The following is a 27,339-nucleotide window of genomic DNA, read 5'->3' on the forward strand; positions in this document are numbered from 1 at the left end:
GTGGAAGTGAATGTGAGACGTGTATGCACGAAGCTCCTGTTTATACTGGTATTCTGAGAAAAGGTTGCTTCAGTTGTAGGTTGAGGAAGACTTGCTCAGTCGCCTGCAGTGGGACTGTCTTTGTGCAGTTCGGAGCCAAAGGTTTTGCTGGAGAGGGAAATAGAGTGGTTAGGGTACTGGTGAGGATTCCTTGCCTGGAAATCCTGAATGGTATCTGAGAGTTCAGCTGTGGCTACCTGGCTTCTTCAGTCAGAGCCTGATGCCCATGGGTGTTGACTTTCCATTTTCCTTGGATACGAAGAGATTCCTAGTTAGCAGGTCAGCAGCCCAGTTCCCTGCGTTGCATGTGCAACACAGATGACCGTCAAGTCTGTGGGCTCTGAGGAGTTGGGTTGTGGTGTTGTATCAGAGAGAGGAGTGAGAAAAAGAGGGAGGCATTTGGGAAAGCAAAACTCTGAGAAATCAGGAAAAGGTCTTATTTATCCAGCTTAAGCGCAGTGTTTTCCTGTGAAGTGCAAGACATCTCTGTTCCTGAGGAGGTTTCTTTTGAAAACAGCCCTAGAAATGCCAGAGAGCATCCTAGGAACAAGTGATTCCTTTCTTACCTGAAGGCAGGCTGGCTGTTTGGGTTGTTTGGCTTTTCACATGGATTCTTTCCCCTCCATTTCCATGAGAGGGTTTGCTGGCACTGACTCTTCTATCACCTGTTTCCTTTGATATGTGGAATTTAATTTTTTTTCCTTTTTTTTAATTGGTTCCTATAAATTTTTGTAATAGTTATCCTTACAAGATCACTTCATTTTACAGAAACAAGCATGACTGCTGACTTGATGACACAGAAATGGCTTAATCTCTAAGCCCTTGTCCTTGGAAAGCCCCAGCTTAGCTGTTGCACATCTCAATAACTTCCAGTTGGCTACCTAATGTTGCCCTATCTTCATAGTCATTTAGACAAGCTAAACTATCAACCTCATTTTTCTGCTTTGCTCTATGTAACAGCTACTGCCTTCCACATCATCTTATGCCAAGCACTCTGCCTAAGGGAACTGAAAGCATTAGAGTGAACAAGAAGTCTGTCTCTTCCCAGAGGAGAAGCAGTTGTCAGAAAGGTCCCCCCAATGTTTCACAGGGTCAGTTACCTTGTCTGGGCATCAAGAGAGGGAAGCCTTGAAAGTGCACTGGTGGTTCTGCACTTTTTGTGGAGTGAAGGTCACTGTAACAAAGGCATGGGAGAAGCTGGGCATGCAAATCCAACCAGGATCCGCACTGAAAATGTTACTGACGTGACCATCAGACTTGTATGTTCTTGAGGGTTTGAAAAACGTGAAATGCTTCAGAAGGAGAAGGAGATTGAGACTGAGATTGTTTCTCCTTGTCTCTTGTTTCTGTAGCAACCCAGTGCTGTCCTGGCGCTTCATCTCTGCAGTGTAGACTGGCAGCCCCTTGATGCAGATTCTCAGGTGAACATCTGTGGGCTCACTCAGTGGGGTTTGAAGAGGAGGGATGTGGTGGTGCATTTCTGTTGGGAGGTCCTCAAACAGAATAGTTTTTTCTGTAGTGCTAGCAGTGGAATGGCCTGAATTGAATCAGCAGAGTGCTGAAGGAATCAAAATCACATTTGAATTGGGAACATCCATCCTGGCTCTAAGACATGAGGAGAGGGGGGCAGGAAAGCAGATCAGGGCAAGCCACACAGTACAGGTGTCTCCTGGAAAGCATCCCAGCTCTCCAGCAGCCATCCCCTTGTATTGCTGCTGAGCACAGAAACGTGAGCCTGAGAGAATCTCAGACCAGAGAGTGGGGTCTGCAGCAGATCCTCACTGTAAAGAAATGAGGGTGAACCAAGAAGCCCACGCTGGGGTCACACTTTGAACATTTACTGTTTCCTGCTGTCAGACCCTGGGACTTGATCACAAAGGTGATTAATGCTTTTCATCTCATTGCAGCCCTTGATGCTGGATGTAGGGGAGGAACTACATCTCTTCATCAAATTTGACCCAGCTTTTCAGAACAGTCTGAACAGCTGGGTGGCAGAGAGGCTTCTCAGGATGCACTTGATGGAACATCCTCATGAGGAGCAGATCACTGTTCAGGGAGAAGTCTAATTCCCAAATCTCCGTCTACAGACCAAGGCTGTGGACTTTGGCAGCATCATGAATGACACTGAAGAAGTGCTGTATGTGGAGATGACCAACTGCAGCCCAATTCCTACTCAATACCACTGGTCATTCCTGACAGACTGCCAGGTGAACACCATAAGGTACGTGCACCTTTGTGCTCTGGTTAAAACTCTTCTTCCTGGTGTCCTGTACTTCCTATACTTTGTAAAAACCAAGGCTGTTTGCCAGGGATTTGACAAAGTGGTTTTGAGTTTTCCTTGTGGAAATAACACTGACCAAGTGTGATCAGGGTGGAAGCTCTGGGAATAGGTGATCTCCACCAGTTTGATGCTGGTTTAACCTCCATACTGGTTCCCCTGGGAAGCAAAGCTGCTTTCTCAAACATATGTGGCCTGAGGCAAAGACCATGTTGGTGAAAGGAATTTTGGTCTGTTCAACCGCACTCACCTTCACATAGCAGCTCTGGTGTTTGACAGAGATCAGCAGTTTTAGGGATGACTGCAGCTGTTTGGGGGAGCACCCATCTAAACACCCCTGGAAGCAGGGTCATCCAGGGCTGGACTGTGCTTCCCAAGCCCGAGAGCAATCCTGCACTCATACTGGGGCACATGTATGAACACATTTCTGGCAGTTCTTCCTGCTGTGACCTCTCTGCAGAGTGTAGAAGTCTGAGCTGTTCTGTCATGACAGTTTTCATGACAGAAGCAAATGGTTTTTCCATAATGCCCCAGGAAACCAAGCCAAGTTAACCTTTAGGCATCGAAGTGCTGCTGTTACAAAGAATGGAGCTCATCCAGAAACAGTTTTGTTCAGAGGACATAGCCTCTTCAGAGCTATAAATCAACTATGGCTCTGAGGAGGGCTTATGAGAGAAGCCCTAGGCACTGGGGCAGCCCCTTTCCAGCTGAGTCTTACCAAATTGCAACAAGATTTTTGTGCGGCCCTTCTTGATGCACAGCACCTTCATGAGCAGATCCTGGAATGCGGAGAAAAGTTACCAAAAGCAGGTGGAGGGAGGTGGAGAAGGAGGAGCAGGGCTGTTAGCTCTGCCTGGAGGTCCCTGTTACCTTCTGCCAAATTAGATTAGGGTTTAACTGCAACCTAAAGGGAAAATCTAATTTTGATGCTAGAACAATGCATATATTTTACAATAACAGAGAAATAAGCACATTCCAGCAAAGTCTGTGAAGAATTCATTTCCTCTGGGGCCACTTGTTGGCCGCTTGCCTGTTTCTCTGTATTCCCATTTTTTAGAACCAATTTAGGTTTTTGGAAATTGGAATGCTGAATCAGTGTTCAGCTTTTAATCACCCCATCTCCCCCTCCATTGGCTTTGCTGGACTTGAGCCTGCAGGCACTTGCTCCTCCTGATGCTGAGTCACCTGAGTCTGCTGAGTTGGTGGCAGCTGAGGGTCCCAAGCATCTGGCAGGAGAGCAGCCTCTGCTCCAAAGAGTTTGGCATGGCCCCGTTGCTGCCTCTTTCCTGCTGGGGATGCTATGACAGCTCCCTGTTCTGCTCTGCATGTTAATTAAGCAGTAATGTCTTTTCTCTGGGTCCCTCAGCAGCCACCATATGATTGTGCATGGCAGAGCTGCAAATGAAGATGGTCTCCAAGCTATTAACACCTCAAATTGCTCATCAAGAGCCCGGCAGAAGGGCAGCATGTCAGATATTATTTCTGGTCCACATTAAGCACTGTTGGTATTCTAAGTGATCAGAATAAACTAATTCAGTCTGACACCAAGGGAATCAGGGATCAAGACTCAGGAATGTGAGATCAGTAGACTGAAGCATCCACACATCCAGCCTTGCTGGAGCCCATCAGCAGAGCCTCCCAGCACCCATCAGACACATGCATTTAGTCTGGCCAGAAGAGAAAAATGTTTCTTTCATTCCTGCATGGACAAGACTCTTGTGTGCTTAGATCTTTTCTTTTTCTTCCAGCAGTTCAAGCCATTTTTTCTCCTCACTCTCTAGTCCCTGCTGCTGCTTTGAGCAGAGCAGTGGCAGAAGCAGCAGAGTCCAACTGTGTCTGTAGGGTTAGACATGCCCAATCCATGGCAAATCTGTGCCTGTTCTCTGACACTGCAGAGCCATGAATCTACTGTGGTTATTCTTTGGCTACACGTACAGGGTTAGAGACAGACTGAGAACAGGCTCTCTTCACCCTTTGGTTCTCTGATAGCTCAAAGCTAAGTTAAGCCTTTGCACCAAGAGGTTTTCTGTAGCATTGGAGTAGATCTTCAGAGTCTCCCCACAGGAGATACTAAATCTGGAGTCCAATTCAAACATTTTGCCCTATTTTTTACATTCAAGGTTTCTTCTTGAAAGATTGATTTGTCCCCTTTCTAAGGGCAGTAACCAGCTCCTCAGCTTTCTTTGTGTTTCTCCTCAAAAAGAAGACATTCAATACAAAGGATACACAAGGATATTCTTAGAGACCTGTGACAGAGGCTGCAAAAGGTTCATCCCCAAATGTAGCTTTTTTCTCTAGAGCTTTCATCCTTTATTCAGGACGCATGCCTTTGTCATTTGCATTGATCATTGCTGTTCCTGCATTAGCTCTTTGTCCCCTCCGTGCAAGATGTGTTCCCTCCCTGGGACAGAGCTAACAGGCACTCAGCAGTCCATGTGCCATGATGGGTCAGCAGGGAGCTCTGCACCTCCGTGGCACATGTCAAACCACCTTCATGTGTTGAGCTGACATCTCTGGACAGTTGGAACATCTTGGCTATAGATCCAGAGTAATGAATTGCCAAATTCTTTGAGGAAAGGATTTGTTGAGCTAAACATGTAGAAAATTATGCTTTCCATTCAGGACTTCTTGGCCAAAGTTTGTTTTGAACAGGAGCCTTTCTCCTCCCAAGTGGTTCTTCCTACAGCATTAGTGATTTCTCCTGTCTCTGTCATCTCTCATTGTATGTCCCTAGGCAGGTGTTACTGCAGGGACCCTGCAAGCCAGATCCCAGCCTTGGTGCTGACCAAAAAAACCTAATCCTGTGTTATAGTTGATGGGATTTTGCTTTGTTGTTTTTATAACAAGGAAAAAATGGAAAATGCAGACAGTGAAAAAGAGTACAAGGCAAAAATCTGACAGCAGCGCTCTGTCAGCCACTGGCAGGGAGAGGCAGGAACATTGGGAACATCCATCAGAAATGCATTTATCCCCCATTCCCCTGGTGCTGGGGAGTGTCACATGAGTGACAGTAGTGCACAGCCCCTTCTTGCCTCTGCTGCTCTCCGCTCCTTAGAGCCCTATTAGAGCTCCTTAGAGCTTTGGTAGCCCCACAAGTGCTATTTCCCTGCATAAATCCCCTGCATAACTTAGAAAAGAAGGGCTGAGTTGTGAGGGAAAGATGCTCCTGATGTGTCCCTCAGCTGCATGAGGTTTAGCAGCAGCATAGCAGTGGTTTTCTTGGTGTAACACGGAAGTTGTTTCCTATGTCTCAGAGCTGGAGGCTCTTGGAGCAAGTGCTGGGTACTGGGCAGGGATCACCTCTGCGGTGGCCATGTGACTGCCATGAACAGCTTGCAGAGAGTCTCTACTCAGAGGCACTGGGGAGCTGAAGCAAGGGAGACTTGGAAATTTGCTTCTTGCTTCATTCAGACAGAGTAAAAAAATAAGTAAGGTGCTCACCAATGAGGGGGTTGTCAGTGAGTGTGTATTATTACCAAATCTGTAGTAGAGACAAAGCTGGACATGAGATGTGGGACAGTGATGCTTTGTCAGGACAAAGGTGGGTGGTGATGGTTTCCTATTTTCAGTGTGTCTGTGGACTTCTTTTCTACCTTCAGCAGTCACCAGTCACCTTCCATCTCTGCCTCTTCCAGCATGGTGCTGCTCTTTTCCCAGCTCTCTGGCTGGCAAGTCAGCCAGCCTGCCCCCAGGCCTGGGCATGGCACCTTCTGGTTGAGTTCTGGGAGCACCACAGCACGTTTGAGGCAGCTTCTTCTGCCTCGAGGTTTCTACCACTGTCACACACTTAGAGAGCTCTGATTTGAGACATTGCAACTAGAAGTTGGAGCCCAGAAGAGCTGCATGGGAATCACTTTAACTCTTACACTTGGGTTTGGGGAGCCTCAGCTGCCTCCTTCGCATAAGAGTGACAGAACCTAAGAGCTGTCATTCCTCACTGGACTGGGTTTTGGAGGAGTGAATTGAGGGTACAGGAGGTGAAGGAGAAAGCATTCCCTGGGGGAAAAGCACTGCACATCCCAAGTGCTGGCAGGTGTTTAACTATTTCCCTGGCTTTGTACTGTGCCATCCAGGACCAAGCCTGGGAGCTGTTCATGTGTCATCCATGCCTAGATCAAGCTTGCGGGGGGTGGGTGGGGATTGCCTTCTGATTTTGGAGCCAGTCAGCAAACACTGTCTAGAAGATGACTTCTTGCTCTGCCAGCACTGTTCAGCTGCAGATCTGGGGAGCAGCCAGCCTCTGCCCTTGCTTTCTGCACATCTTCATTAACCAAGGCTCACAGTGGGAGCCCAAGGTACATGGGCTCTGCAAAGGGCATCCCTCTCCCTATCCTATTCCGCCAGTGCTGCCTGGCTCCTGCATGTATTCCCTCTGGGCAGGAGGTGCAGGAGACTCAAGGCCTCTTTCTACAGAGCTTTATTGTTTATGAAACAAAACATTGATGTTTCTTTTTGGTTTGTTGTAGGAACAGCCTTCACTGTGTCAGTGATGGGTAAGGTGACAATCTCTCAGACCTCATTTCTCTTAATTTTTCCATCTTTTCTCACCCTTCATTCTTTTCCCACTTCCTGCAAGCTCTGCATCAAACAGCTTTCCCAAGAGACTATTCATCTGAACCCCAGCATAGCTCTGCCAAAATGTTCCACTTCTAGTATGGCTGTGCTCTTTTCTGGTGCCTCCCTGTCTTCAGAGGGTAGCTGAGAAATCTTAAAACTCTAAGAAGAAGAGACTCAAGCCCCTTGTGGTAAATTTGAATCCAGGTGCCGAAATTTTACCTGAGTTTAGTGTAAATCTGCACCGGGGAGTTTTGTGCTGATTCCTTGTAGCCCAAGGTGGTTCCTAGACAGGGAGCACAAACTAAAATTAAATCTTATGATGAAGAGCATCATCCAGATGCTCCTTGAACTCTGAGAGATTACTGTGTATTGTCTTTGCCAACTCAGAGAACCAGTAGCAGCTGGGTTAAGGTGTGAGGACTTCGGGATGTTAGGGATATGTCACCATTCATCTGTTTGCCCTGACTGGGACAGGGAGGAAGCCAGGAGCAGAGCAAAGAGGGCTTCAGCCTTCAGGGAGACTGAATGGGGTTCAGCAAAGAGCAGGGCAGCTATAGAAATGCCCATCCCAGAATTAGTGGTGTGGGATAGAGCAAGGATTGATTTACTCTCCACTGTGTGCTTCATGTTGCAGAGGGAGGTAGGAGTTCTGAGGGGTCAGGCACCCCAGGGGTCCTCTGGGCTCAGCTGCCATGCCATGCATTTTCAACAGTGCCTGACTCAAAGCTGCCTTTTCAGTGGCTCTGCCCTCAGGAGAGTCATCCTTCTCCTCCACAGGAAACCCTTCCAGCTGGGAGCTAGCATTGCATGTTCCCCCTCACTGGTAACTGCCACCTCTTTCCTGCCTGCTGGCCTCTGTTACCACCCACTTGTCCCCAGCTGTCCCTAGTGTCACTTGGACCAGGTCAGTCCTGTCTGGTCATCTCTTCCCTCTCTCCAGGAGCTCTGTGGGACCATTGGACTGTGAGCACATCCTGGTAGTATGCCTTCCTCTAGGTAAAACAGGGAGGAATTCTGATGTACCACGTGAGTGACCTTGAAGAGTAATTCAGGAGCAATGTTAACTCAGCTTTTACATGGGGTAAAAGCCCAGCACTGGGTTTAATCTGGTTTCTGCCAGGGTGAGGATGCCCGCACCTTTTGGGCAGGAGATGGATGGTAATGCCAGCATACTCAGCAGGGTGGAGCTTCAATGTCTGATTTATTTTGGGATTCGACCCTAGGAAGTATATTAAACTGGAGCTATTTTGTTTGCTTTTCATTTTGTGCTCATTATCGTTGGAGCTTTACCTTGTCTTTCCCGTGCCCTGTGGTGACCTGGTGCAGAATTCCATTTGGGGCATGTGCTGGGCTGGGGCTTCTCTGCCTGCCCAGGATGTGCCACATCAGCACAGGGCGGTGGAGACACCTTCTGGTGTTTGGCAGAAGTGGTTCAGATGAGCAGGAATATTTCCTCTTAGGTGAGGACTTCAGGATGTGCTTCATCATTTCACCTCCCTCTTTTTCTCACGCTGCTCTTGGTCCCATGGAAGGACAGCAATGATGGCAGGCAGGGAATCTGCCAGCCATGCTGTGAGCTTGTCCTCGGGGTTTACTTTTTGAGATCGACCTTCCCTCTCCTGCAGCCTTTGCCCTAAGAAGAGGACAGATTGAGAATCTTTCTTTCCATGGCTTGAAGCCTTCTGCTTGCCTGTCAGATCCAACCAGGAGCAGCCTGCTGCTCTTAGGTGGTTATGTTCAACCACTTCTTTGGCTTCCTACTGCTTCCTAATATTGTTAACCCTTGCAGCCATACTCTTTGTGTTTTCAAGCTCTCAGCACTTGCCCCCATAAGACATCTTAAAATGGTAACTATTCAGATCCTGGCTACAGAGACAGCTGGAACACATCTCTCCTCCTTTGCTCTCCATTACAGGAGTCAATAGTCATCTGTTTGTAGACCTGATTTTTGAAGTAGCTGCTAAGATCGTAGTTGGTGCAGATGTCCTTAAATAGCACCTCCAAATTACAGCTGTCAGGGCTTGTTTAATTTTGAACAAAGACTACAAATTGTACTTCTGTTCGAGCTACTGATTTGTTCAGAAGGACCTTTGGCTGAGTCTGATGAAGAAGCATTTTTCTGTCTCATAAAGAATCAGGAGCTCACCTAATGCTTATAAATCCCCTGACTGCTGTGCAGAGCATGAGGAAGGAGAAGATTTAATGGCTTCTGCCTTCTGTACAATCAGTGCAAGTCACAGTAACCACACTAAAGTCAGTGGAGACTACTTCCAGGGTCATAACTTGTCAAGAGAGGGAAGTACAGCTGCCTAAGGACAATATATACAAGGACCTGCTGTGCCAGCCTGCAGTGCTGATTGTGGCTGGCCCTGCTCCAACTCACCTTGGACCAAGTGGCTGAGGAGCTTTAGCACCTGCACCCCGAAAAACTGGATTAGCTGCATCCCATAGGAGTACTCTGGGAGAGGCATGAGCCATGTTGGATGAAGCCTGAGGGGCCTCAGACCATTCTCTGACTTCTTCTTGAGAGTAATGGTACAGTTGTGGTCCATGGGTTTCAGCAAGAGCTGAGGACTCTCAGTGAATTCAAAAATCAAATCTTGCAAACATCTTTGAGCTGTCCATGGCTTGCTCCAAAGTGCCCTTTTAATCTGCATCTGACTGCTTGGAGGAGAAACACAAAGTGCATCCTGTAAGACCATTTAAATACCTCCTGGGTGTGTGGTCTTTGGTGCTTTGTCCTGGGATCACCTGGAAAGAGTTGGTGCTTTGTTGGGAGGCTGGTTTTCACACAGTGCCCTGGCTGTGCCTAATGAGTGGTCCCTGGGGGCCTGGCCAAGGATGCTGCACGTGGTGCCATGCTCTAGGGAAGCAATATCGGCACTGTTGAGTGTCCAGGAGTTGGTCTTGATGATCCTTGTGGGATCCAACTCAGGATCTTCCATCAAACTATTGCATTTAATGTGGATGGGGGGCAGTGGCTTCTGGTTCATGTCCTTTAGTGGTGGCACACAGGTGGAGACATTTTGTTTTTTTGGTAACATCTCAGACACTGGGACTAGTAGGTGTCATAGGATTGTCCTTGCCCTCGTAGAAAAGATTCCTCTCTCCTATTAAATTCTCACATTAATTCCTGGATGCATTTTGTCTCATGTGAGGAGTAGCTGGGTTGGGTGAAAGCAACACAGAGGGGTTGACAGTTTGTTGTCAGTCCCTCCAGCTCCAGGCTGACCTGCTTCTGTCAGGAAGCTTAGGCTCAGCTCCACAGTGCTGGTGGAAGCACTTCCACAGCCCTTTGGCGCCTCTCTTTTGGGATGGGTCCTCTCTTCAGGCAGAGGAGAATGTTCTCTGCTCTTTGCCTCCCTCCTTGCATTCCCAGCCTTGGCCTGGAGTGTTTTCCTGTGAAGTACAAGACATCTCTGTTTCTGAGGAGGTTTCATTCAAAACCAAACCTAGGAGGTCACAGGACATCCTAGAAGTAGGACATCCACAGCTTCCCTGGGCAGCCTGTGCCAGTGCCTCATCACCCTCACAGGGAAGAATTTTTTTCCTAATATCTAAACCTACTCCCTTTCAGTTTGAAGCCTCCCCCCTTTCCTGTCACTACATGCTCTTGTAAATAGTCTTGCCCCATCTTTCCTGTTAATTCCCTTCAGGTACTGGAAGACTGCAATTAGGTCACCTCAAAGCCTTCTCTTTTCCGGGCTCAACAGTCCAAATTCTCTCAGCCTTTCCTCACAGGACAGGTGCTCTGTCCTTCTGATCAACTTGGTGGCCTCCTGTGGACTCATTCCAGAGGTGAAGAAACTGTCACAGCGTCGTGAGGAGAGAGAGAGAGACAATAAATACACAGATAATGCAAGTGGTGTTCCACCTGCTTGCTCATTTCTCCCACTGTGCAAATGCTTTCCACAGAAATCCCGTTCCTGGCGCAAAGGTGAGTCTCTGGCTTGCATCCTGACATTTAACAGCGTGGCTGACGGCCGAGAACCCGTGTGCTGCGCGTTCTTGTGGCAAAACGAGCAAGCTCAGCCGCTGCTGTGGCGGCTGTGGGCCGGCCGGAGGCGGTGTCCGGTGTCCTGCCCAGGTCCCTCCCGCCCGCTGCCCTCAGAGCGGGCCGCTCCCGGCGCCGGGCCGGGCTGAGGGCGCGCCCGTGTGGCTGAGCGCCGCCAATGCAGCGCCGGCGGGCGGCCTTTCTGCGGGCACGGAGCTTCCCCGCCGCCCTCAGCGGCCCGGCACAGCTTACCCGGCCCTGCCCCGCCCCGCCGTGCTTGCTGTGGAGGCAGAGTTCAGCTGCCGGGCCCGGGGCACGGCATACGCCGTGTGGGACTTTGCACGACTCGCTCCTGTGCTGGGGCTGCCGGTGGGAGAGCGGGTCCCGGCGGCTGAGCCGTTCTAAACGCCCTTCCCGCCCTTCTTGAGCCACTTTGAAAAGTAAGTGAGGGTGTTTTTAGAGAATGAGACTGTTTTTTTAATCTGTAAGCGCAATGTCTGCTGCATTTGTTAGTTCGTGAATTTGTTTCTGGAGGTGTTGGTATTTCCTCAGCCTTTCCATGGCAGCCTCTTCTAAAGATGTTTCAGTATATTTGTATCTCACAGTGACATCCACCACATATGCCTGGTTTCCTTTCACAAGTACTAGGTCCTGTTCATGTAGCTAATTATCTCTTATAAGTGGTTCCTGGAACACTACCCAGGCTGTCTTTTTAGCTTTCTTTGTTGATATTTTGCAGATGTAGTTGTGCCTTTTAATTCTCGCAGTGGAGTGTAGTTTCTCAGGACCAGGGTCTTTTGTCTGTCGTGTGGGGACAGGAGGACAGATGAAGTCACACCAGCCTTGCCAGTGAATGCACCTTGGAGCAGCTCCACCTGTACCTCTGAAACCAGAGTCAAACATCTTTGTCACAAGTCTCCCAGTGACCTGTGCAGAAGCAGCTGCCAAAACACAGCTCCTGGGGGCTGATCCTCGGCTCTACGTGCACCCCTTGGCAGCACAGGCAGAAGACCATCAGCTTGAGGTTCTCCTTAATGCTCCAGATGAGTTTGCCTTCCAAGAGGCCAGTGGAAATGGGGTCTGTCCAAATGGCTCACCTCCAGCAGCAGTATCCCCCCCCAAAAAAACAAATGCAAAGAGCACTCAGTGAGCAGGAGCAGTGTCTGGGCACTTCTACAGTGCTTGCCCTACTTGCCCATCCCCTGCCTGCTTGTCATTTGGTTTCAGCCTCATGCTGGAGGGGTCTAAAAGGAATGTTTCTGCATTGCCATCATGCTCAAATAAGAAATGCACTTCAAATAAGAAGTGTACCTCTGCCTTCAAGGGGGAGACATTGATGGTTATCTTTTTGCAGCTGTGTGTTCTGTGTGTTCTATCTGTCCATAAAAAGGGAAGAGGCTGCAGAGGAGGCTGTTACTTTTAGCACACATCGAAGAAGGCATCAGGAAGTTGCACTGGGAAACCACAGCCTAAGAAACAGGTGAGGAAAAAGGATCCCAGTCAGGGGCACGGGACACAGTATGTGTGCTCATCCTTGCATTACTTTGATGCCTCTGTACTTTGTGCCTCCACATCAGAAACCTGATGATATACAGGCCACTTCAAGAGAGTTTTACCCAAAATAAATTCAAAAGTACCTGGCAAAATAACAGTACAGCAGGCACACAGATTCTTTCCCCTTCCTTTCTTGGGTTGCCTTCCCTGCAGGGAAGGCTTTTCTCTACAGAAAGGCTTTTGAAAAGATGACTTAAAAATAGTTTAGCTTACCTCTTTCAGAAAAGTCACGAGACTGCATTAACTTCCATGGGTTAGCTCAAACTCTGAGGGAAGGAAATAGGGTCAATGCAGGAATGAAGGACTTCTGGACAGCAAATCAACGTGATTATGCAGAAGACATTTTATTGTTTACTTTTAACCCTACTTAGACATTCTAAAACTACTCTTCACGTGATCACGCATTTTTTGATTGGTGCCTCTCTCTCATCCACGTGCCTTGCACAAGTCTTGCAGGTAAAATGATTGCTTACAGTCCAGAGCATCACCACCTACCTACCTTTATCTTGGCTCTTTTAATATTGGTATTCTGTTTTTCAGCTTCTTCTCTCCCAGTTTAGCACAATTCATGTTTCAGTAGCCTTGAAGAGTTCCAGAAAGTTTGATAAACTGCAGAAAAACACCTAAAAATGGCTCATCCAGTGCTCCTCTTATAAACAGTGGTCTAAACTAAAAAATGTAGAAAAATAGCTAAATATAGTTTGGCTGGTGCACTTGATACAAAGTATGGCCTAGACTGTTCAGATACATTTCTACAGGTTAATTGTCAAGGAGAATGCAAAACATAACAAATGACCTGTCTCTCAGGTGCGGAACTGAACTTGGAGTGAAAGGGTTAAAACAGCAAACAGAAATCTCAGCCTATACATCAGCCTGGCTAAAGATCCTCTTCAGACTTTAAACTATTTTGATTGAATGTCTCTGCGCTGCCAAAATATCCCGAACCCTCCAGAGCTCCCATGGAGAAAATAACTTAATTTCAAATGTCATTAAAAACAAAACAAGAGAGTGACATTAAAAATAGAAATACAGCAGCAGTTACAACATTTTTTAGGCAGACTTTATCCAGCCGTGAGGATGCAATGTAATTACAGGAAATGCAATTCCCACTGTGATTTCTCTGCAGGTTCCCCTCCGACACAAACAGAGTGGCAGGCCAAATCATAAAATTAGAGCAGTATTATAGATTAGTGAAAGGTTGACACGTACTGGGTTGCATGGCAACATTTTGGTAGCATGGGGTGGGCTAGAGGGGTGACTTCTGTGAGAGTCTGCCAGAAGCTTCCCTGATGTCTGACAGATTCAATACCAGGGGGTTCCAAGGTGGAACCACCAATGGACAAGGCCAAGGTTATGGTAATGCCACAGAAAGAGAAGCTCAGTGGCCAGGATACAATCCAAGGACATCTACCACTGGAAGGAGATTTCTCTGGAGGACATTTCAGTGACTAGAGAGTAAAGAGGAAGGAATGGCTTGAACTGCTGGAAGAAAAAGAAAAGATCTAAGCACACAAGAGTCTTGTCCATGCAGGAATGAAACATTTTTCTCTTCTGGCCAGACTAAATGCGTGTGTCTGATGGGTGCTGGGAGGCTCTGCTGATGGGCTCCAGCAAGGCTGGATGTGTGGATGCTTCAGTCTACTGATCTCACATTCCTGAGTCTTGATCCCTGATTCCCTTGGTGTCAGACTGAATTAGTTTATTCTGATCACTTAGAATACCAACAGTGCTTAATGTGGACCAGAAATAATATCTGACATGCTGCCCTTCTGCCGGGCTCTTGATGAGCAATTTGAGGTGTTAATAGCTTGGAGACCATCTTCATTTGCAGCTCTGCCATGCACAATCATATGGTGGCTGCTGAGGGACCCAGAGAAAAGACATTACTGCTTAATTAACATGCAGAGCAGAACAGGGAGCTGTCATAGCATCCCCAGCAGGAAAGAGGCAGCAACGGGGCCATGCCGAACTCTTTGGAGCAGAGGCTGCTCTCCTGCCAGATGCTTGGGACCCTCAGCTGCCACCAACTCAGCAGACTCAGGTGACTCAGCATCAGGAGGAGCAAGTGCCTGCAGGCTCAAGTCCAGCAAAGCCAATGGAGGGGGAGATGGGGTGATTAAAAGCTGAACACTGATTCAGCATTCCAATTTCCAAAAACCTAAATTGGTTCTAAAAAATGGGAATACAGAGAAACAGGCAAGCGGCCAACAACTGGCCCCAGAGGAAATGAATTCTTCACAGACTTTGCTGGAATGTGCTTATTTCTCTGTTATTGTAAAATATATGCATTGTTCTAGCATCAAAATTAGATTTTCCCTTTAGGTTGCAGTTAAACCCTAATCTAATTTGGCAGAAGGTAACAGGGACCTCCAGGCAGAGCTAACAGCCCTGCTCCTCCTTCTCCACCTCCCTCCACCTGCTTTTGGCAACTTTTCTCCGCATTCCAGGATCTGCTCATGAAGGTGCTGTGCATCAAGAAGGGCCGCACAAAAATCTTGTTGCAATTTGGTAAGACTCAGCTGGAAATGGGTCTGTGGGTGGGAGGGCAGGTCTTGGGCAATCCTGAATGCCCTCCCCACCCTTCCTGAGGCATTTTGTAAAGTAAGAGAGGGTGTTTTTAGATGCAGAACTGTTTTTTAATCTCTAAGCACAATGTCAGAGTGCTTGAGAAGATCTCGGAGGCAGTAGCTGCTGTTAGAGCAAAGCAGAAAATTTAGAATGATAGTTTAGCCTATAGAAATGACTGTAAAGACAGGCCAACATTAGGTAGCCAGCTGGAAGTGTTTGAGGTGTGCCGTAGCTGAGCTGGGGCTTTCCAAGGACAATGGCTTAGATGAAGCAGCTTCTGTGCCAGCAAGGTAGCAGTCATGATTTCCTTCTTGTTTCTGTAAAATGAGATGATCCTGGGTGATTCCCTGGGGTGTATTAAGCTATTCTATCCAGAGAGAGTGATTGAAGCCTTTATCCAAGAGAAGCCCAGTTGCTCTGCCCTGGGATCTCTCTAGTGGAACTCTGACCTGGCCTTCCCCAACCCTTTAGGAGCTGAATTGGAATGAGGGAAGTCAACTTTCTTCCCTAATAAGCAATTCCTTTTTTAACGTCCTTGCAAATAATCTTTACTGATGGTGGTGTTGATTTATTTTTGCCTTCCTGCTTTTGTACTGTTTTCATGCTGTGCTTCTGCTTGTTGCATATGTCTCATATCACTGCAGCCAGGGGATTTGCCATGTCTCAATCTGGTGCCTCATTATTTACCTGCTGTACTGCATGATTCAGTTAAGTGAAATGATTTTAAAGTGTTATTCTGGAAGGCTCTGTCTCTTTGAAGCAGGTTCCTCTTGTGAATGGCCCTAAATCAACTGGGAGAGAGAGGGCTAAGGGGATGCTTTTTTGTGGAGCACAGGAGCACTTGCCAGGGAAAACACAGCGGGTGTTTTGCTGCATTGCTTGCCCAGTGTGAAACGGGCTAGTGCCAGCTGAAATTATTTCTATGCCTCTCCTGCAGCCACATAGAACTAAAGCCAAAAGCCTGACCTTCACTATCAGTGGAGAGGGACAACTGCCTTGGGTGAGGGTCCTGTGCCCGAGCCTTTGTAATGTAGAGACGACCCTGCGGTGTACTTCAAGAGCCACCTGCTGGGTGATTCAGAGAAACTCCCACTGGTCCTTTGTAATGATGGCATCGTTCCTGTCCATGCGAAGAGCTGCTCGGGGAATGCTCTGGTCTAGGAACCAGTGCTTGTCCTATGAAGGAAAGGTCCCCCAAAATATGGCAGACCTGGGAACAGGTCTCAGAAATTCTTTTTAAGCAAATGACTGACTTCTGCTCTCCAGGGAGTTCTTGGAAATGTGGTTTTCTGACCAGTCTGTCCTCTTCAGCTAAACACAACACAGGAAAGGTGGTGGGGGATTTTCTGCCCTGTTTCTCAACTCACATTTTGTTCTCACGGGCATGTGTGATGTCCCACTTTCATTAGATTGTGTTTGATCCCTGTTTACTGCATTTTAATTAAACTTGATTGTGGTTTAATTACATTCTGCTCATTACTTTCAGGGGGGTTTTTTCTGTCTGATTTTACTTGACCTTTGTGCTAAGTGCTGTGTTTGTAGCGGGGAGATGTGCTGGACCAGTGGCACTGTGGTGTCAATCCACGTGCCATCCTGTACTCATATCTGTGTCACTGTGGTCTGTGTTCCCTTTATTCAGTTTATTTTGAAGACTTTTGTGGAGAAGGTAAATTCATTGACCATGAAGTGTGATCATCCAGAGGGAGAATATGTGTACCCTGCTCTCGACTTGGCCAAGTAGCAGCCATGGTTAGACATGGTTTAGACATGGTTTTCTTCCTTGGCCTTTCTGTCCCCCAAGCTTTTCTTAAGGACTCTTCAAAGGCTTTCCTCTTAGCATGTTGTACAAAGCTTTTCTGTTCTTCTAGACATGGTAGGTTTAGTTGTGGGGGATTATCACCACATCAGTGGACTCTGAGGTCTTTGGTGCATGTGGGAAGGTACCACCTTGAATACAGGCAGCCCTTAAACCCATGGCCTGCCAGTAGAAGCCAAAATCCCTCTCTGGCTCAGCTTTCCATATGGCAGGAGCTGGCTGGAAGCAGACAGGATGAGAGTTGGGCATCAGCCCTGCAGAAAAGGCTCCATGGTATGGGAAGTGGCATCTTCTGTTCCTACTTTTCCCTATCAAACCTCAGATCAATCCACAGTGACGTACAGATTCCTGGCACAGCTGCTCACCACATCCCTCCCTTTTGCTGTCAATCCTGCCCTTGCCAGTAATTCCTGTTTAGTCTGGACTCTCTGACTCTCCCTAGGTACAACACATCCATGCTGGATGTGCCAAGGACTTCACAGGGACCTTGAAATTAGATGTCCCGGTCTCCTTCAGAAGGCATCCTGTGAAGTGTGAGGGGGCCAGATACACTGGCACAAGAGGAGGAATCCTTTGGACAAGAGATGTTTAGCCATACACAAACACTCGGTGTGTGACACAAGCTGAAGTGTTGGAGCCTGTGCTAATACCCCCTCATCTTGAGGCTCAACCCTCTCCCGCTGAGGAACACCAAGGCATTCGATCCAGGTATTTCACTGGCACTCGAGGGGTTTTAATAGATATGTAAATGTTTATATATATATATATACACACATACATATATGCGTGTGTGTGTATAGGGACACTTACCAACATCTACCTGTGTGTCTGTGTTGGGTGCACGTGGGAGTTTAATTTAAACACTTTATAAACCTATGACCAGGACCGGGACTGCGCCCCCTCGGGCTGCCCGGGCGAAGGCGTCTCTCCCTAATGACGCTGCTGTTAATGACCCCCGGGTTAATGAGCCGGGGGTGCACCGTGTCTCCGCGCCGCGCGGGGGCGCTGTGCGGCGGGGCGGGGTCACGTGTGCGCGCCCCCCGGTCTAGGTCACGTGGCCGCCGGTGGCGGCGGCGGGGCCATGAACGCGGAGCGGGACCTGTCGCCGCTGACGCCCGGCGTGGTGCGGGCGCTCACCGACAAACTCTACGAGAAGCGGAAGGTGGCGGCACTCGAGATAGAGAAGTGAGCGGCGGGAGCCGCCGGGAACCGGGAGGGCAGCGGGAATGAGGGCGGTGCCGGTGCGGACGGCCCCGGTGCTGGAGTCAGGGAGCGCAGGAAGGGCGGGGAGCGGTGTTGCGGTTCTGGGGCTCCCTGTGGCCCCGGGGTGGCAGGAACCGGGCAGTGATGTTCGGGTGGGTCCAGCCGTACGCCGGCGGCGGGAGGCAGCGGCGCGGCTGCCCGGTGGGAGCTGGGCAGTGCGGGGATGGCGGTGACCCCGCGACGTCCGGGGCGCCGGGACCGCTAGCCTGGCACCCTGTGGGCCAGGCAGCCCCGGGAGGGGTGACACGGCGACCCTGTCGGGGACAGCGCGGTGGGCGGTGCTGGGGCAGGAGGGGTCTCTCCTAGAGCTGCTCCGTGTCTCCCAGCCCCATCCCACCGGGCACCGAAACTTATCCCCGAGTGTGTCCGCTCCTGGGTGCCAGTGAGGATCCCTTGGCTCCGGGCGCATTGCAAGAGCCCCTCACAGAAGGCTCGTTCTGACGGTGCGTGCGCGGTGCAGTTGCACAGCCCTGTGTGAAGTGAATACATGAGCGGGGCATCACTGTAGGAATTCCTTGGAAATGTACTGCTTGCTTTGCTGCGACACGTCCAGAGTCATGGTGCCATCCCACCTCTACCCCGAGGGCTCACCCAAGTTTGTCCCGTGCTGGATCCTGGCTAGAGAGATGGGAAGTGTTACTGTCACCTCTGGCCATCGGGTGTTGCCCTTGGTTCTTCCTGCAACAGCTGATGTTCCAGCAGATCTGGGACCTTCCTTTTGGAGCATCCCAGGCAAAGGTCTGCAGGCACCTTCTGGTGTGGCCATGCCCCTCTGGTGTTGCTCGTATATGTGTTTCCTGCCTGTCTTTTCACCCTTGCTGTGCTGGTCTGGGTGCTGTGCTTGGCCACAACTTTCCTTGGGAAGGACTGTGTCCTCCCCAGGCATTGCCTGAGAGCTCAGCTCCTGCAGGAGATCTGAAACATCACCTCAGGGTGCAGCCCAGTGCAGGGCTGGGAGTGATGGTCCAAGCTGGTGGGTGAGTTTTGAGTGGGAGATGTGGCCCCGGTGAGCCTGCAAGGAGAGCAGTCAGGCACTCAGGGCAGTCGGTGGCGTGGGGATGGAGTCGCTCTGCTGAGAGTTCAGTGAGGGATGTGGTGTGGGAACTGCCTGCCTCGAACACAGAGGGTGCTGTGTGAGAGGTCAGCAGTGAAAAATGGCAGCTGGGACAGGGGTGAGTGCATGCTCTGGTACAAACGCAGCCCAGTGAGCCCCTTCTGCTGTTTGGTGTGCTTAGTTTTCTCTCATTTTCTCTCTTTGTTATAGGAATACTTTTTTGTGGGTGGATTGCAGTGTCCTCATAACTCCAGCCTCAGGGGTACTTCAGTAGCCCCTTTGGTGCATTGTAAGGGGTGATACTCTGTGCCTTATCCAAGCAGCTCTGCTCCAGTTTTCTCTGCCCCAGGATTATAGGTTTGCACTGGCTTTACACCAACCAAAATCTGCTTTGGTGTCAGGCAGTTTGTCTGATCAAGCTGGAAGTACAACCTGGGAAGAGTGTGAGGAGGAAAAGGGGAAGGGCCAACCTTTTCTACAGATTTCACAGGTTTAATTCATCTAAAACCCATCACAGAATGGCTCCAACAGCATTGCTTCCATGTCTATGGCACCCAGCCAGGAGGGTCTTGCTGCTTCTGTGCTCAGGAACCTCCTTCTCCTTCAGCTGATAATGCAGGAGCAACTGCTGCTTGCAGGCTATGATGCTGCACTTTTTGCCTCATTATTTATATCTTGAGTCCTTTAAACTCATGAAGGAAGTCTGTAAACTTACTCCTGTTTACACAAAGCTTCATCTGTGAAATGTAGGCAGTAAAATGATCACCTCGGTGTTCTGTCTTGCTCGAGCTCATTGTGTTTCTCTTCCTGGAGCAGGACTGGAAATGGAGCCTTTATCCCTAAAGCAGCAGTCTGTGGATGTGGATCAGGCTGTAACTGTTGGAGAACTTGGCTTTGGACTAGGGAGAGTGAGGGGCTGCCTGGTATCCCCAGGGCAAAAGGTAGCAGCTACTTTGTGCAGAAGATGACAGCAGATCTGGTGTTTGTAATTTTGGAGAGAAAAGTTCATAAACATCTTCTGTAATGGTTTTCCTGTGTTATAATGTGCATGACTGGCCAGTGGCACCTGTCTGGGAGTGCGAGATTCACATAGAGCCAAAGAAACCCTCTATGGAGTTAGGCAGTCAAAGCTGTTGCACCTTTTTTGACAGTTAAGGTAAAGATGGTTATTTAGCTAGAGTTTTTGAGGTGCCTAAGTCTGCATTATGGATAGAAGTGGAAGAAAAGAGGAGGAAAAGAGCACTGCATTGGCCGGGAATCGAACCCGGGCCTCCCGCGTGGCAGGCGAGAATTCTACCACTGAACCACCAATGCTCTAGCTGCCTGCACAGCTGCCTGCACAGCTGGCTGTGCCTCCCTGCCTGGCCAAGGGCTCTGCCAACAGGAAACAGGCTGAAGAGCTGGGTGGGCAAGCTGGGACTTGGAAGCAATTCTGTAGACAGGAGCAGGGATGTGGGTCTCATTATCCACAGCTGATGTGCTAATTATTGCTGGATAATGAGCTGCAAGTTCCTGGGGAGGAGAAGGTATTGCATATGGAAACTGTTGGCTTTTTGTTAAATCTTGGGCTGTTTAAGAATATATTGAAATATGCTGTCAGTAGTCAAGTTCAATATATGGGATATTAACTGAAGCACTGTATGGGTGGCTGAAAGTGTTCAAAACCATGGCACTGTGTGTAGGCCTGGTGGGCAGCAATTCACTGGTGAGGACATCAGCACTTCCGTGAGCTCCCATCCTGTGCCATACTGGGGGTAAACGACCTCAGCAAGCTGCCCTGTTGGAAAGGGTGTTTGAAGACCTGGTAGCTTCTCTGCAAGCACACAGCTGCACTGCGTTGGCCCTTGAGAGAACATCCTGGTCTTAGAGTTTGTGAACAGTGTAGGAGGGCGCAGGCTGGAGCAGCAGGAGGACAGGGAGTTGCTGGTGGGTGTGAGCGAGGAGGAGGGGAGAGCTCTGGTTTCACTTTTGGGATCCTTCAGCATTCCCCGTTTCAGTACTGCTTTTGCTGGTGCTTTTTGTTGTGCTTTTGCTGGTGCTTTTTTCAGCTGAAAGTCCTTGTCTCTGTCACCAAGCCCCTCAAAGTTTTTATCAGGCAGAACCTGAACCTCCCTGTGTGCTTCCCCCTCCTCTCCCCAGGCTGGTGCGTGAGTTTGTTGCTCAGAACAACACATCCCAGATTAAACACGTGATCCAGATCCTGTCACAGGAGTTTGCGCTCTCCCAGCATCCCCACAGCCGGAAAGGGGGACTCATTGGCCTCGCTGCTTGCTCCATTGCCCTGGGCAAGGTAGGTATGGTGGGTTTTTTGGCTTGTGCAGGTTGTGGTGAGAGAACAGCAGCTCCTCCTGGGTCAGTGTGATGGGAAGAGTCAGGCTAGTGGCCCCATAGCTCACAGGCTCCCTCCCTCCATTGCAGCCTACAACTACCTTGTGTTGGAGTTTTCCCAGCTCACCCAGCCACACCCTTTGGGCCCAGGAGCACTTTCTGGCCTGGGTTACATCTTGGCTGCTGCCTACATGTGGTTAAAGGGCTTCTGTCCCTCTTCAGTCTCCATCACTAGGACTAGACTCAGCAGTTTGGGTGCTAATCTGTGTTGAAAGAGCTGACAAGGGCTGCAGCCTTTCCATCTCCTGCTGATACTGGGACACTGCTGACACTGGCCTATGCAGAAATCCATCCCTGGCTCCCTCTTCCCTGCAGGCAGGAGATGAGGGAGATGCCCAGCAAACCTGATCACATCTCACTGTACCTGAATAACAAAATTCAGTAATAAAATTAAAAATTAATTAGTAAATCCTGCCCAGCATAGATGCACTAAAGCCATCACAGGCTCTGAGTATTTGCAGTGTGTTCCAGAGCAGCGCCATCTCTTCCCACTCTCTATGGCATGCTCCTTAGGTAACCAGTGTCCTCATGCCCCCCAGGACTCTGGGCTGTACCTGAAGGAGCTGATCGAGCCGGTGCTGACGTGTTTCAATGATGCTGACAGTCGGCTGCGGTACTACGCCTGCGAGGCTCTCTACAACATTGTCAAGGTGGCCAGGGGCTCTGTCCTCCCACACTTCAATGTGCTCTTTGACGGCCTCAGCAAGGTAATAAGCTTCCTCTTAACCCCCATGTGCTTTTTGGAGGACTAGTCCTCATCATCTCCAAGTCACACCAAGTTGTCTAAGGTTTTCTTTCCAAGCAAACTGGTTTACTTTGACCCAGACAGGTCTGAAGGACAGAATCACAGAATATTCTGAGTTGGAAGGGACCCACAATGATCAGCAAAATGAGCAGTTTCTACACAGTAGCCACTAATATTGTGGGTATGAAGTTGACTGTAAGATACCTTGTTCTCTGTCCTCACCTCCAGGATGTATTCTTCTGCTCCTTGTTGAATTGTATTAGAAAATGAGGCTGAGAGAACTGCTGCAGGCAAGGAGGCTCTGCATTACTTTGGCTTTGTTGGGTCTCTAGTGCCAAAACTTTGTGTGTGTCTGCCTTTGCAGATTTTCATGGTAACCTGCATTTCTCTGTTCTTTGAGAGTGTGACTGCTCGCCCATGAAAACTTACACAGCTGGGGGAGGTGATGTGCGCTTGATCTCTCACTTAGGAAGTCTCTCAGGATAATTTTTTTGGAGCCTAGTGAGAAGTTAGAGATAAAGGCACTTCTGTATGTCTGTCCCTGTATTGTCAAAGGAGAGTAACAGTTCTGTGAGCCTACTGGGAGCTGTGCTGCAGAGCAGAGGACAGGCCTGGGACACACTGTTGCAATGACTCTTTGTTACTCTTTCACAGCTGGCTGCTGATCCTGACCCAAATGTCAAAAGTGGCTCCGAGCTCCTTGATCGTCTCCTCAAGGTATTTTTGCTCTTGGAGGGTCCTTGGTGCAAGCTGGAGCCATGTCCTGGCTGGGACATGTCAGTCCCCAAGGTGCTGCTGCTAATGCCATCCCACATCAGTCCTGTGATGCTGTCAAAACATTTTTCTCTCACTCACTGCAGCCTCCTCAATCAAGGCTCTGGTGGCCTTCTCAGGCAGCTGGATGGAGAGGCTGGTGGGGTTATTGCAGTGCCATGTGTTCATTCAGCTCGTGGGAGCTGGTGGAAGCAAGGTTTGAGTCTGAGGGTTGCAGTGCTGTGCCAGGCAGCAGGATGGTTGTTCTCTGCTCTCCTTGCCTTGCCTAAGGGAGTCATGATGTTTAAAGCAGCACCAGCAGCTCCACTGAGTATGGGCTTGGTTCCTGTTCCTGTTCTGCCTGCTGACGGGCTTTTACTGCCACAGACCTCCCAGTTCCTTTTCTGCTGCTCTTCAGAGGTGTGCAGCTTCCTACCAGGTCCTGTCCTTGGTCCTTGTTATCACAGCAGTTAACCCAGTCTGCTGCTGCAAATCTTCCTGTTGGGTGATCTGCTCCTCTGCACCAAGGCCAGGGACTCAGCCGTGCAGCAAAATCCACCAAGCATGTGGAAAGAGCTGTAAAGGGAAGTCATGGGGCTCTCCACCGCAGTCCACGTGGCTACATCAGAAGTGCTTGCTCATGTGTGCAGCACAGCACTGAGGCATGGATAAGAAAAGCTCCCCATCTTTCTGTTCAGCCAGGCTGGCACACAGCAGGAAGGAGCATCCCTCTCTGGGTCCTGCTCAGCATTAGGCTCTGCCTGAGGGGGATTGCCAGCTCATTGCATGGATAAACTGCATGATTCTTTCTCCCCAGGTCTCCTGACCTGCAGACTCATGCTTGTCATCTTTTTCCTGTCACATGGCTTAAAAAGACTGGGTTAGGGTTGCTGCATGGATGCATTCTAGCAGTCATTCTAACACACTGCTTGGGCTCTGCAGGATATCGTGACAGAGAGCACCCAGTTCGACCTGGTAGGCTTCATCCCACTGCTGCGTGAGAGGATTTACTCCAACAATCAGTACGCCCGCCAGTTCATCATATCCTGGGTAGGTACAGGGGGTGCTCTGTGTGCCTGCTAGTCTGAACTCCAGGAAATTGTGTCCCATCAGTTTCCCATGTCCAGGCAAACTGCAGATATCCACAGCAATGTGTGAATTCAGGCATCTAGATTTATTTGGGCAGATTTTTAAGTCAGACAAATTTTTTACCTGCTTCTTTAAAAGGCCAGCTCCCTTTCACCTTGTTGCTGCACTGGCAGGGACATGGCACTGTGCTTCTGTTAACCTGTTCAGGGAATGGCACACCAAGTTAGAAAGTACACTTAAAGTGTTGCTTGTATAAATAGACATACTGTACTCTAGAGGTTACAGTCTCCTGAGGGACAGTGCTAGGCTGTTTTCCATAATGCAGAGGTGATGGAGAGGTGTTGCTCTCCAGGAGACAAGGAGTCTTCTCTTGCTCTCCTCTTTCTGTGCAAGGCGGCAGCTGTTTGGTGCCTGTCTGAGTCTCAGGAGATGTGTTCCCCTGTGCTCTCTCAGCCATACTGTTGCCACCCCAGGTCTGACAGGATGCATCTTGGCAGTCATTCCTGATCCCTGCTTTGTTTTGCAGAGTTGTGATAGGAATTGTAGCACTGCTGCAGGCTGATTGCTTGCTTGCTGTGCTAGTTCAGCTGGTTCCCAAGATGGGCAACTCTACAGTGTCCTCTTTTCCTTCCCCCTATCCCACACAGCTCAGCTCTGAATTCCTCAGTATCCAGCCAGATTTGTGCCGGTGATGTTAGTTGGCATCTGCAAAACTCACCTTTTCTTTTGTATTCCTCTCTGATGCAGATCCTGGTCTTAGAGTCTGTGCCTGATATCAACCTCTTGGATTACTTGCCAGAAATCTTGGATGGACTCTTCCAGATCCTGGGAGACAACAGCAAGGAGATACGGAAAATGTGAGTGTGGAGGCTGCCTGGTTGCAAGGCTGGCTGTGTCATGTTCACTGTTGATCAATCACTTTTTCTATTGGTTTGCAACTCTTGTGTGTGACTTCAGAGAAGCTCCATGTGTGTGGTGGGAGACAGATTGGCTTGGGCAGTTGATCAGTGTCCTTGGCAAGGGCCTCCCCCATCCCATGGCCATGGAGGACACCATACTCTCTACTGGGGGACAAACTGTTTTGGCTTTGTTGAGTTGTTGCCTTTCCAGCATCTGACATCAGAGCCACAGAGGGTTGTGCTTCTGGGATGGGCATGAGCTCTCTGAAGAAGCTTGCCGCGTGAGAGCCTTCCTTAGCAAGGCATCTCCTGGATGAGGAGAAGCAAGGATTGGGAGCTTGCTTCACAGATAAACTGTTGGTCCCAAGACAGAGGCATTTTGAAGTGCAGGAATGTCTGCATGTTCTCAGGGAGGTCAAAGGATCTTGGCATTTTGTGCGGGGAGAGAGTGGCTGGACTGGTTTTGTGGGGCGTTAGTAAGTGGTGAAACTTGCCTGGGTCTATGCTGCAGCAAATCCTTTCTGGATTCTCCCTATATCTTTTTTTTTTTCCCCAGCATCTACATGTCAAGGAACAAGCACTGAAAGCTTTGGGTATCACCTGCCCCACTGCTCCTCATCCCAGGCACTTCCATATCCACAGAACCTGGGTGGTTGTGGAAGCTGTGGGGGGCTCTGGGCTGCCATGTGTGCAGTCTCTGCTGTGGGGCAGGGTGAGCCTGTCAGCCTCATCTTTCCTGCCTCTGTGTGGAAACACTTCTGCCGTGCCACCAGCATCCTTCCGTGTGCACCTGGAGAAGATAGTCTCGTTAAGTTTTCCCTAATTGCTCTAAGGTGATGGAGCACTGATCAGCTGCTCTGTCTCTCCACAGGTGTGAGGTGGCTCTTGGGGAATTCCTCAAGGAGATCAAGAAGAATCCCTCCAGTGTGAAGTTTGCAGAAATGGCCAATATCTTGGTGATCCACTGCCAGGCAGCAGGTGAGTGCACAGGACCAGACTTCTGGTTTGTGGTGCCGACTGTAGATTCAGGCCAGGAGTTTTCCAGCAGGCTGTTCACCAGCTCAGCTGCTTGCCTTTTTTTTTTGTCATTGTTCATGGCATCATGCTGAAAGGAAGGAACAGGTTGGTCTCCTGTGGTTGGCACAACTGCTTTTGTATTGCAAATCCCCCAGCCACAAGACAGGTCTGGCATCCTCCAAAATGGAGGGGCCTAAAAAATATTTGGTACCTGTGGATATCCAGCACTTCTAAGAGGATCTCCTTAAGGTCTTCCTGTAACCTTTGGTGGCACTTGGTGCATGGATCAGAGAATTAAGGATGTGTGTGGGCTTTGTGCCAGTGCTGCACTATAGCTCCCGTGGGTCTGCTGTGTAGGCAGTGGCAAGAGGGTTACAGCTACAGCTGAATGTGTTTCCTGAGAGGGATCTTGTTCCGAAGTTCTGCTCATTGTGCTCTTTAAATGTTGCTGAATGGGAGTGGGTTTCCTGGGAGATAGAGAAGTATAGTTAGTTCAATCATGAGCAAGCAATCTCAGTCTAACTTCCAATGAACTTACACTCTTTAGGCCTAAAATCTGGCCTTGCATCAGCAGAATGCTGTGGCAGTGGTGCTTTTCCCAGAATTTAGGGAGGTTTTTCAAACCCCAGTTCTAGGAATGATACTTGACCCAGACATGGAGCTGCAATGAGTGTGACTGAAGAAATATCCTTATGCATTGGGAAACTTGACAGTACTTATAAATGAGGAAACCTGATTTATGGGTTGAACTGGTTTAACTGAAACCTAATGATTGTGTTTAATCTCAAGCTCACTAGAGGTTCAGGTCTTACTGATCTCCTGTGGGACTAAACTGTCTCAGATGAGGGTCTCTCAGGATGGAGCGGACGCAGCTCCTTGCTTGCAGGTGGTCCTTGGCCTGTGGAGCCAGTGCTGCCCTTTCCCTCACTTTTGCTTTTCTCACATCTTCCAGATGACCTGATCCAGCTGACAGCCATGTGCTGGATGCGGGAGTTCATCCAGCTGGCTGGCCGGGTGATGCTGCCTTACTCCTCAGGGATCCTGACCGCTGTCCTGCCGTGTCTCTCCTACGATGATCGCAAGAAGAGTATCCTTGTAACTCAGAGCTGCTCCCATTCCATCCCTGCTACAGCAACCCACAGGGAAGTGCTTGTTCCAGTGCCTGTTTCCTGTCCTTGGGGTGCAGGTCCAGGGAAAGTTCTCCCACCAAGTGCTAACACCCACACTGGCCCTTGGGATGTGAGGGGGCTTGCAGAGCTGCTGGGGCAGCTCTGGTGGGGCTGCAGTGGCTCCTCCGTGGCCGGCACCTGCCTATGCATGTTCCT

General features: G+C 49.4%; 1 protein-coding gene and 1 non-coding gene across 2 annotated transcripts in view; one reads left to right on the plus strand and one right to left on the minus strand.

The window, feature by feature from the left end:
* The first annotated feature begins 17,887 nt into the window (after positions 1–17,887).
* VAC14 (VAC14 component of PIKFYVE complex) overlaps positions 17,888–27,339 on the plus strand; it is a 59,172-nt gene continuing 49,720 nt past the window's right edge. The window contains exons 1-8 of the mRNA XM_062499875.1: positions 17,888–17,991; positions 21,263–21,413; positions 22,051–22,218; positions 22,911–22,973; positions 23,952–24,059; positions 24,846–24,955; positions 25,869–25,975; positions 26,967–27,101. Coding sequence (XP_062355859.1) covers positions 17,888–17,991; positions 21,263–21,413; positions 22,051–22,218; positions 22,911–22,973; positions 23,952–24,059; positions 24,846–24,955; positions 25,869–25,975; positions 26,967–27,101 — 946 coding nt within the window. The remainder of the gene's footprint in view (positions 17,992–21,262; positions 21,414–22,050; positions 22,219–22,910; positions 22,974–23,951; positions 24,060–24,845; positions 24,956–25,868; positions 25,976–26,966; positions 27,102–27,339) is intronic.
* TRNAG-GCC (transfer RNA glycine (anticodon GCC)) lies at positions 20,367–20,437 on the minus strand. Its single transcript has one exon. It is a non-coding gene; the product is annotated as a tRNA-Gly (tRNA).

The sequence above is a fragment of the Cinclus cinclus genome, chromosome 11 (assembly GCF_963662255.1).
Source record: "Cinclus cinclus chromosome 11, bCinCin1.1, whole genome shotgun sequence".
NCBI classification, from domain to species: domain Eukaryota; kingdom Metazoa; phylum Chordata; class Aves; order Passeriformes; family Cinclidae; genus Cinclus; species Cinclus cinclus.